The 11,564-nt window shown below is 42.3% G+C and overlaps 1 protein-coding gene across 1 annotated transcript; it reads left to right on the top strand.

Moving 5' to 3' along the window:
- The first annotated feature begins 5,652 nt into the window (after positions 1 to 5,652).
- LOC110081164 (olfactory receptor 1L4-like) lies at positions 5,653 to 6,939 on the top strand. The gene has a single exon (XM_020797647.3). It carries the CDS (start codon positions 5,995 to 5,997, stop codon positions 6,937 to 6,939), a length of 945 nt encoding a protein of 314 aa, XP_020653306.3. The 5' UTR covers positions 5,653 to 5,994.
- The last annotated feature ends 4,625 nt before the right edge of the window (positions 6,940 to 11,564 follow it).

Below are 11,564 nucleotides of genomic sequence, written 5' to 3'. Positions count from 1 at the left end.
TTTCTCTTCAAAGTTAGATTGCAATTCTTAGAATCATAGAGTAATGGAGTTGGAAGGGGCCTATAAGTGATTGAGGCCAACCCAACCCTCCTGCTCAGTGCAGGAAATCAAATCATAGTATATCTGCCAGATGGCTATTTAATTTTCTCTTGAATTCTTCCGGCACTGGAGCGCTCACCACCTCCCAAGATTTTTTTGTTCTCATACTGCTCTAACAGTTAAGATGTTTGTCCAAAGACAGTTTCCGTGGTCACGTGGCCAGCATGACTAGACACGGAACGCCATTACCTTCCCACCAAGGTGGTACCTATTTATCTACTCGCATTTTTACATGCTTTCGAACTGCTAGGTTGGCAGGAGCTGGGACAAGTGACGGGAGACTCCATTACATGGATTCGATCTTACAACTGCTGGTCTTCTGACCTTGCAGCATAGAGGCTTCTGCAGTTTAATCCGCAGTGCCACCACGTCCCCTTCTACAGCCATATATCTAAACCACTGAGCTACTCATACACCTGAAGCATATGCATAATAATGTATGCCTAAGAGGGCTGGAAGCCACAGAAGCTTGCTCCAAATAAAACTTGTTATTTTCTAGGTTTCATGGGACTCTTTCTTGGTCTTGCTGCAACAGACTAACTCATCTACCTTCCTGGAAACTTTGAAAAGCATTCTTTTGTGTCAGAAATCAAAGTGATTTCCCAATCCAATATGGCAATATCCTCATAGAACAATGTCCTTCTATATTTTAATGTCACCTCTCATTGGTAAAAATCCTTTCTGAACCCCCATCCAGAGCAGCTGTTTTTGGGGTTACTTGCTATAGCTTAAACTGCAGTAGGGAATGGGATTCCTAATAAATATGAACGTATAAACCTCCCACACAAGTTTAATTATGGGCAAACCTAGGAAGACATCTGTCTGAACAAACAATTCAAAGGACCATTCTATATTCCCAAGCAAAGTAAAATCAGAGTTAGGTCTTCGTCATTTCTCCCCTCTATTCCTTCCTCCAGCTCTAGCAGTATTTGCAGACAGCAAGCAGGTTTTCCTGCAAACCGCGACTTCTACTCATAAAATTGGACAGATTATCCCTCTGCAATCATGAATCATGTCAGTCATATAGATAGATATGAGGCTTCACTTATTGATTAAACAACACTTTGAGGCTGTAACAGGCTCTTTTCTCACAAAACAAGTGGGTGAAACTGTGTCAGCATATTTTGCCTCAGGTCTCCCCCTCTAAAAAGGCTGAAGTGGAGACTTATTTCCTTCCTTCCTTTGATTTTTAATGACAGTTAAGAATCTGGGTCACCAAGTGGGTACAGGGCGGCTTACCTAGAAAGCTAGGTAGAACCTGTTAATATTTTATTGTCGAGTCTTGGGAAAACATGGCTAGCCTGAATGCAAACCTGACTAATATGTAGACTTTAATACATATATTTTACAGCCAAGTTTGATGAAAGGAGTAAAGAAGAAGAAGAAGAAGAAGAAGAAGAAGAAGAATTGACCAAATAAAAAGGGAAGAAACACACAGACACACACACACACACAGAGAGAGAGAGAGAGAGAGAGATGAAGTGGGCAATCCTTTTAGCTCTGTCTCTGTCTCGTGTCCCCTTCTGCTTGGTACCCTTAGTGACTGCCCAGCTAGTCTCCTCCTAAGACCAACCCTGGCTGGTGGTTACAAATCTTCTGACCTGCTTGTTCACCTGACTAATGAACAGCATTATTCAAGAATCATTCCATCCATTTCCTCTTTCCAAAATCCTGTCATTTTCTGAAGTTAATTTAATAACAGTTATATGCTTTCAAGTTGATTCTGCTTCATGGTAACCCCTTCTAGAGTTTTCTAGGTCATAAGTTCTGAGAAGTGGTTTTGCCATTCCCTTCTTCTGGGGGTCGCCCTGGGGCTGTGCAGCTTGACCAAGGTCACAAAGGCTGACTCCTCTTGGGAGGCACAGTAGGGAATCAAACTCCCAACCTCTGAGCCTAACTACGGAGCTATCAGGAAAGTATAGACCACGGCATTAACAAGCCTCTCGTGCATTCAGCTCCATCTACTGTCCTCTCTAGAGATAACCTTTAGGACCTACTGAAATAGCTGCAGGGTTATGAAGCCAATATTGCCTTCACTGGAGGCAGCTACCTATCTATGTTCCTTCTTCTCCACCAAGGCTTGCTGGGGCAAAATAGAAAATGTAGGGATATTGCAGCATTTTGATCCACTAGAGTAAGGGAAATGACTTATTTCATGTACTATATTAATATTTTTTTTTTAAAAATACCTATAATAGTCGTTTATCACCAAGAGCAATCCAGAGCAGTACCTGAAATTCTGAAAACAGTCTATTTATAAAAGTAGTAAATATGGCAAAGATGTAAACAAATATAACAAGAGGAAATTATAAAATAATTGATTTTAAACCAACTGAAACTGAATTACATACACAATTTTAAAACCTGAAGAAGTTGTGAATCTTCACAAAAGGTCTAAACAAACTGGAATGTTTTAATTTGGCACTAGGAAAAAAAAACAGGCTTGACAATTTTGATATAAAGTGATGAGTGATGTTGATCACCAAAGAGTATACATCTTTCTTCTTTCAATCAGCCCATAGTCCTGTAGATGCTGTTCCCTATTTGATTAAATAAAGCAATTAAAATGTTAGTTTAAAAAACAGTCTTGTTTTCAGTCTGAAATTATGGCACTCCCATTTATGGTTAGTGATGTGTTCTTTCTGTAGCTACTGCTAGAAATCTGGCTTTGCCCAGCTTCCCTAAACAACTAACAGTGGTTACCTCAAGACATGAAATTTCTGGTTCGTGTACACCAGGTGAGTCCTATTATTTGCATGATTTTTTTCCTATTAAGATGCTTCTTTGTGGCTTCATTAAGGTTTATTCCTTTTATTTTCCTCCTCCCCCCCTTTATTTATAAAAATGTTGAGTTTTCTGCCCTATATTCTATAGCCAAGAATCTCAGGGCAGAATATAATTTTTAGCTTCAAGTTTCCAAAGAAGGAGCCACATTAGCCTGTTTCAGTATGCTGGTCAAAACAAAACTACAAACAAAAAAAGTGGGGGGAGACCTTATTTGTCCTTATTTGTATCTGTGTGATCTTTCATCGGTTTTGAAACATGATATGTCTGAGGGAGTGGATTTTTCTCTCCCACGGAAGCAAATATGTTAATTTTTCAGGTGTCACAATATTTTCTCCTCCTTTTACCAGTGAATGAAAAGGATATTATTATATCCTGCTTTTCTGTCAGACAGCTAAGAGCAGCTAACATACGATTCTGAGGGACAGGTTAAAAGACAATGTGGATGGCCATACTTGTTGCCCACACATCTGTCCAATTTGCTTCTAAAAAAGGCACTGGTCTTAGTTTGTACCTCAAAAGGCAATGTTGGAGCAGCCCTTCTTGCTGTCTATGGCACAAAGAGGAATATTGCCACGCTGACAAATGGGAGGAGAAAGAGGAGGCAGAGAAAGACAGCATTTCAGTCTCCTCCCGATGTCCCCCCCCCTGCTTCAGAGCTGGCTATATGAACAAAGTCTAGCTCTGATTTTTTTTGGGGGGGGGCACCTCTTCACACAAAGCCTTGATCTTGAAGGTGTTGTTCACCAAATCAGCCAAGGAACAGCTGTGGAGGTGTGGAGGCAGTGGCAGCTACAGGAGGAGTTTGGGAGTGAGGTATTCGGGCAGTGGAGAGTGGGTCGCACCGGTGGCTCCACTGCCATCCTCAGCACAACAGCTCCTTAGGCAACTGCTTCACCCTGACTAAAGAGTGACATATGTAGGTGGGAGGACCAGAACCCTCCTGTACTCCTTTGCTGTCACCTGAAATTTAGGTAACTAACCATCTACATGCATCAGTGTATATACCTGAACTCTAAGCCAACACTTTATGCACCTGATAAAATGGACAAGAGTCCAGACACTATACGGTTACATAGCAGATCCCTTAGTCTTTAAGACTGGTCATCTTCCTGGTCTTTTTTTTTCTCAACCGGGGAACATATTTCCTGCCTTGGCATTAAGTCAAGTAATGGTTTTGTATTATGCTGAAACGTCCTTTTGGATGTCACAGCTCCAGAGTTCAGAAAGGACAACTGGTGGTCTTACATGGGAGCAAGTAACAAAACAGTTTCTTGACATGCACCTCTTAAAAGCAGGGGAAAGAGCAAAAAGAAAAGGAAGAGAAGAAAAAGTAGATTGTTGTTGTTCTAGTTATCTTCCAAGCTTAGTACACAAAATACAGTAGTTTCTAAATCTGGTAGAAACATGTTAACATACTCTAGAAATCTATTTAAAAACACAGTGTACTAAACCAGTCTAATTCTCTAGTTTTGTGGATGGGTGATATGCAGCAGATGATGCTTTCCTCTGTAGCCTAGTTTGGTTATAAGTGCCAAGGGAGACAGAAAAGATCAGGGGGTAAAAAGCAGAGAAAAAAATACATTTGCTACCTACCAAGAACCTCCCCAAAGTATGAAGACCATGAAGCAAAATATTTTAGCACATTTCTGTGTGGACGTTGATGCTTCCAGCAATACTGGTTATGTCTTCTTTTGTTTGAGCTGTTGAGTTGACCCATTCACCCAAATCGACAACAGGTTCCTTCTGCTTCATTTTATCAGTTTTTCTCAACACAGTTTTGAGAATAGTGAGCACCAACTGTGAACAAAGTACTGCATGTGCTACACCCAGAGAAGTTGTTAATCTATTTCTTCCCTTGCTTCTGCCTATTGAATGTGATATTTTTTGTGCTATCGATGAGCTTGATATTTGATAAATATTTAGAATGATAGGACCTGTCTCGAAACAATAGCTTTTGTTCCAGAAAATAATAATAATTGTGGTCTGTCAAGTCAATTCCGACTTATGGCAAGCCTTTCCATGGCTTTCTAGATAGAGAGCACTCAGAAGTGGTTTCGTATGGGGAGCACCCTGGGAGAATGTGCAGGTTGCCCAAGGCCACACGAGCTGGCTCTTTTGGAATGCACAATGGGGAACTCAACTCCTAGCCTCTCGATCTGTAGCCTGCCACTGAGCTATCCAGTCAGCTATGTTCCAGAAACCTCTCCCCAAACCCAAGGTGCCCATGGCTATGTGATGGATGTGTACATTTTCAAGATCAGTTTGTTTTCTCTGTCTCTTCCCATTCCTTGTTTTTTTTGGGGGGGGGGGTCAAATGGGACTAGGAGGGCTTACTGACAATCTCTTTTTCACTGCCTCCCAAATCCTAGATATGTGTTCAAAAATCCCTATTTATTTATTTGTTTGTTTGTTTGTTTGTTTGTTTGTTTGTTTGTTTGTTTGTTTGTTTGTTTGTTTGTTTCATATATTTGTATACGGCTTGACTTTATGACAAGCAGTACTTCGGACGGTTAACAAAATCTTTAACCCATCTCTTCCTCCCAATTCCAGACAACCTGTTAACAAACAAACATTAAATCAGTGGTTCTTAACCTTGGGTTACTCAGGTGTTTTTGAACTGCAAGTCCCAGAAACCCCAGCCAGCACAGCTGGTGGTGAAGGCTTCTGGGAGTTGCAGTCGAAAAACACCTGAGTTAACCCAAGGTTAAGAACCACTGCATTAAATAAGGAGAACCTAAAAGCTAATGATGGTGATAAGGATGAAATAAGACCAGATCCCACTATCACCTCGGGGAACGATGTCTCCCAATGCTTCCTTATCCATAAATGTTTTGGGAGAGGAAAGCACCAACCACGTGCCCTTCTTTTTCCTGATACATTTACACAATTTGCAAAGTGGGGGGAAGTACTCATTTAACAGCACCAGGAGAATATGCACCTCTTCACTGTGGACATACTGTATCTTCATGTAGAGTTTGGAGGTACAGAGAGAAAGAGGGTATACTTGCTTTCCCACTCCTTCTGTAGGGCACTCCCTCTGAATCCTCCTTATTCTCCTGTGTGCAATTTTAATATAAATCTATTTCCGTTTCCTCTGTTCCCCCAGTTATGGCTCATGATGGCAACACAAGCTATTCCAGTGGATTCATCTTACAGGGTTTCATCACCAGCTGGCCAGAACATGAGCATCTCCTCCTCCCGCTCTTTTTCTTCATGTACCTGTTTACTCTACTGGGCAACCTGCTGATTCTCCTGCTCATCCGGCATGATGTCCGCCTCTATGCATCCCCCATGTATTTTTTCCTTAGCCACCTCTCATTGGCTGATATGGGGTTTTCCTCCTCCACTGTCCCCAAGATGCTACAGAATCGACTGACTCATAGCAGATGGATCTCCTACACTGGGTGCTTGTCACAGATGTTTTTCTTCCTGGGCTTTGGAAACACTGAAAGTTTCCTCCTGACCTGCATGGCATATGACAGATATGTGGCCATCTGTTGTCCACTTCGTTACGCTGTGCTGATGAATCCAAAATTTTGTCTCCTGTTGGCAGTGGGTTGTTGGCTCCTGGGCTTCCTCCACTCCCTGCTCTACACTCTGATGATGTCTTGCCTTTCTTTCTGTGCCTCCCGGGAGATCCCCCATTTTTTCTGTGACCTTCATCCCTTAATTAAGCTCTCCTGTTCAGATACCTCAGTGATTCAGATGACAACCCTCACTGAGGGAACCGTGACCATGTTAGGGCCTTTCACAGTCACCCTTTTGTCCTATATCCTCATTGTTTCCAAGGTGCTCCAGATCCCATCGGCTGCTGGGAAACATAAGGCCTTTTCTACTTGCAGTGCTCACCTCACCACAGTGGTTTTGTTCTTTGGAAGTGTGATAGCTGTGTATGTCCGCCCCTCCTCCACCTACTCTGGTGACAAGGGCAGGGTGATATCCGTGGCCTACACAGTGGTGACCCCCATGCTCAATCCCTTCATCTACAGCCTGAGGAATAGCGAGATTCAGCAGTCTCTGAGGAAATGTTTTGGGATTAAACCTGGAAAATGAGGGGTCTTGATGAGGTTTTTCTAATTTTGTCAAATTATGTTAATTGTCAGCTAACAGGTGAGTGGGACTATTTTGAAACTGACTGACTCACAGCGGATGGATATCCTACACTGGGTGCTTGTCACAGATGTTTTTCTTCCTGGGCTTTGGAAACACTGAAAGTTTTCTCCTTGTTGACTGATATGGGGTTTTCCTTCATCATCGTTCCCAGGATGCAGTAGAATCTGCTGATGCCTACCAAATGGATATCCTACAGGGGGCGCTTGTCACACATGTTTATGTTGATTGTCAGTTAATACACCATAACAACTGAGTGGGACTGTTCTGCCAGACCAGTCCTAGGGTGATCTTTTCTGTAAATATTGTTGGTAGAATAAGACATATCTGCTTTTGAAATTGATCTTTGTCAGGGTTCTTGGGTGCATTTCCTCACTGTGTCTAATAATAATAATAATAATAATAATAATAATAATAATAATAATAATAATAATAATAATAATAATAATAATGATGATGATGATGATGATGATGATGATGATGATGATGATGATGATGATGATGATGATGAGATCAGCCCCAATCTAGGCTTGTCACCTTTTAAAATAACGTTCCATGAACGTATTTTCAAACCAGCCATTTACCGCACTAAGCGCAGTGGCTAAAGAATGAAAACGATATCATTTTTCATTACATAGGAACATCAACTTGGGAAGAGATCTAAGCTTCTTCAGTTACAAGAACCCGAAAAACAACCCTCTTTTTTTCTAGTTGCATTGCTCTTCTCACACTCCAGCCCTTCATCTCCAGGACAGGAGCTTGAACTACATGCGCCACCCATCCAATCACCTTGTTCCCTGTTAACAAGCAGATCGGTCTGGGTTCCAGTTGCAAATCATCATGTTCCGTCAAGTCAATTCTGACTTATGGTGACCCTTTTTAGAGTTTTGCAGATAGATAGCAGTCAGGGGTAGCTTATCATTGCCTTTTTCTGGGGCCACCTTGGGACTGCGCAACTTGCCCATGACTACAGAGACTGGCTGTACTAACAAGAGGACAACTTTCAATCTCCTTCTATGGCACTTCCTTCTTATCCACCTGTTCTAACTCCACTATTGCAGGAGCAAAGCTACATGATCTGTTGAGGAAGTTGGCCCGCCTTCTGGTGGTTTGGGGTACCTTGTTGCATCCTGCCATCGGTCAAAAGAGGGAGAAATGCCCCCAATGTGGTATGTTTAGCAACTTTCCTCTGAAGTCAGTGCAGATATCTTCTCTTGTTCCATATTCTGTAATTCCACAATATCAGGACTAGTCACTACAGGGAAGTGGAGGATATCGTCCCTTTTTGTTTGATTGTTTCGTAGGCAAAATAACAGGTAAATTACTTAGTAAATACGTAGAATAGCAATCAGAGTCAAGAAAAAAAATATTCTCTGAATGACAACTCCCAGCATCCTTTTGCCATCTTGGCAGGCCATGCTTATTGGGGAATTCAGGTAATCACAGCCCCCCAAAAGAGTAATGTTTCTGAGCACTGACAATGGTAATGTTTAAGAATAACTTGGCTGCCTCAGAAGAATTAGTTTGGGAATGGGTTCTTTTGAAAAATAACACTCTGAGCAAAACAGTGGTCCAATCCTGTCTTGTACACAGGTCTGTAGGGACTGTATTTTTAAAAGCCATGCATGGCGTTCGCATACGTCCATGTTTTCCACTTTCTGTCCGTAGCAAAGCTGTGCATTTAATAATGCGTAGATTTTTATGTAGAAGTCAAAATGTGTACATAGGAAATTCTCTTGACATCTGTTCCTTATTTCAAAGACTGGTTCATTATGTAGTATCAATATTTAGTGTTACATTTTCAAGTTACCATCCTCTTAAAAAATGAGCAGTGCAGGAGGACTAGGGTGGGCCCGACTAAACGACTCAACTCGACTAGAAGCTGAAAATGGCCTTGTGCCCAAATCAGCCTAGGAAAAGCCTGACTATACTGACTTCTTCATAGCCTGGGACTGGGGTTCCTGCTGCAGAAGCAAATGATATACAGTGAGAAAATTAATTCCCTGTCTCCTAATATATTCAGGAATAATTAGAATTAACTAAAGGGCATAGTTTTTCCTCCTTTAATTTCAGTACTATTCCCTTGCCTATGGTTATAACCTTGCCTAGCTAGGTTATAAGGATTGTGGCTGAAATACTGTTGTTTAATGCAGAAAACCATTAAGAGCTTAGAATTGGGCCCCTTGATTTGTTAAGTCAACTCTTCCAAAAGTACCATTGATGCAAACAGGGCTAGTCTAGTTGCCACTTACCGTGATCAAGTCAGTCAGAAGTTGAGTGGGTCCATTTGAATCAATGGAACGGAACAGAGGACTTGACTCACCAAATCCCCACGGATTGCTGCCTGCATCCAGGCATAGGTGGAGAGAGTGGTGGGGTGGGAAAATAAACATGGAGAAGGTGTGTGTGTGTGGGAGAGATGTGTGTGTGTTGTGTGCTGATTTTGACATGGCGATGCTTTCCAGGGTTTTTGAGGTCGAGAACAAATAAAGTGTTTTATCATTCCCTTCCTCTGGGGGTGTCCCGGGATTGTGCAGCTTGCCCAAGGCCATATGGGCTGGCTCTTCTACCAGGAGGCACAGCGGGGGAATCAAACTCCCAACCTCTGGCTCCATATCACTGAGCTATCCAGCCAACTTGGGAGTTAGACACAGAGAAAATTTATGAGTGTGTGCGTGAGAGATTGGGTCTGTGGGCATGAGTGCGAATGAAAGTGAGAGGATGTGTATCTATCTATGTATGCATGTATGCCTGTCCATGCAAAAGGGAAAATGTTTGAGAGAGTGAGGGTGGAGATACAAGGTATAGATGTGTGGGAGACAGAGAAACCATGGATGTATGCATATGTGATAGAGTGTGTGTAAGAGGGAGGGAGAGGGAAGGGAAGTCTTTCTTAATTCCAGTTACCACCATGAGATCCTGAGGATGTGGAATGAGCCATAAACCATGCAAAACTTTGGACTGTCTTCCCAAAGGAAAGGAAAGGAAATGTTGGAGCTATTGTAACCTTTCATGCTGCCTTTAGTAGGTTTGGTTTAGAGTGGCCATTTTGGGCTGGGGTGATTGTCAGCCTATCCAGCACTATCCAGTTGTGCCTTCCTGCCTGTGAATTCAAAGTCCTGCTTCTCTTCTCATGCTCATGCCCTCTCCTCAGTCTGTTGGAGGAAGGCAATGAGTCTGTTGAAGTCTACTTTGCTTAAACTAGTCATGTTTGTCAACTTGCCATTTGATCTGTTAAATAATAACTAATGAAACTTTTTATTCTTTCTCCCACTCTTCTCTCAAAGTGAGTTATTGAGAGTCTAAGTGCCACTTGTTGAGAAAAGAGGTGGACTTCTCTGGGGAACTTGAAGATATTCTGCCCTGTGGATCCCTGCACTTCCGTTCTGCAGCTACAGGAATATAATTATAAAGTCAAAGCTCTGCAAACAGGAAGGGCACAGTGTTACCCTATTCAGGTCCCTCTCTCTGGTTCTGCTAGTCCCCTGTTATGGAGCTCACTAGAAAATATTTTTCTATAGCTGACTAATGAGGACAGATTAATTAGCGATGTCCTACGCCTTAGGTCTCAAAATGATGATTTCCCCAGAGTTTATGCTGCTGCATATATACCTCTGACAAGCCTGCCTGGTTGGATGAGTCTTACTTATGCTATGGCGCTCAGAGCACTCAAGATCAAAGAGGAAACTTGAACAGAAGTTGTGTACAGAAGATAAAGAGCAGATTCACACCGAGAAAAGGTTTAGCTTTCTAGGCAGAACAGGGTCCTCTAGTACTTCACACTGACAATGGCAATGTAACTCAGAAAGTTTTTTTTGCTACTGCTGCTGCAGCATAGAGGAAGTGTCTGTGGATCAGCATACATCGCTTCTGTAAGTAATTTTCTGAGGGAGTGCCTGCATTGATCTGTTGAAGCACCTTAAAGCCTGGATGGACAATCATCAAAATTGGAGGGCACATATAGACCCCCACCTAGCCACTCACTCACTCACTCGCCCATCACCCACCAGGGATGTCTTAACACCAAAATTCAATGGATGCTCCAAAGAGTTGTCAGCCGCCACAGAGCTTCCCAGCACTGCTACAGCAGGTCTGGTGGTTCCCTGTGGTATTGGTGGTGCCAGAACATGCTGTCATAACACAGAGCCTCTCAGAATGGCAAGCTAGAATGTCTCCTTTTTGGTTGGAGGGGGAAAGAAGCAAACCAAGGGGCTGGCTTGCCTTTTTTTGTGGTGCCACCAAATTTCCATCTTGTGCTTCTATCAGTGGTGCCTATTGGGGTGCAAATTGGCTGGAGAGGGTCCCTGCAGCTTGTGGTCTCCGTGTTGCCCACTCCTGCTTTAAGGACTAACAAGTTTATTACAGCAAAAAATTTTTTTACTAGATTATATGAAATGGAGTGATAAACAATGAGGGAGACTCAAGAGAGAAAGAAGATGTAGGAAGTATTTAAAGCAATGATTGCCCTATAATTATTTTATTAAGAGTATCCATGCATGGAACAATTATCAAGTGATAACATGGAATCATTGCTTTGTCAGCCTTGTTCAACATGTAGTGGGATTAAA

Source organism: Pogona vitticeps, chromosome 2, assembly GCF_051106095.1.
Source record: "Pogona vitticeps strain Pit_001003342236 chromosome 2, PviZW2.1, whole genome shotgun sequence".
In the NCBI taxonomy this organism is placed as follows: Eukaryota; Metazoa; Chordata; class Lepidosauria; order Squamata; family Agamidae; genus Pogona; species Pogona vitticeps.
The sequence above is the reverse complement of the archived record's forward strand: the minus strand, read 5'-3'. Positions and strand labels throughout refer to the sequence as shown.

Coding starts and splice junctions, on each gene's coding strand:
- LOC110081164 (XM_020797647.3), top strand. CDS start 5,995: ATGGCTCATGATGGCAACACAAGCTATTCCAGTGGATTCATCTTACAG.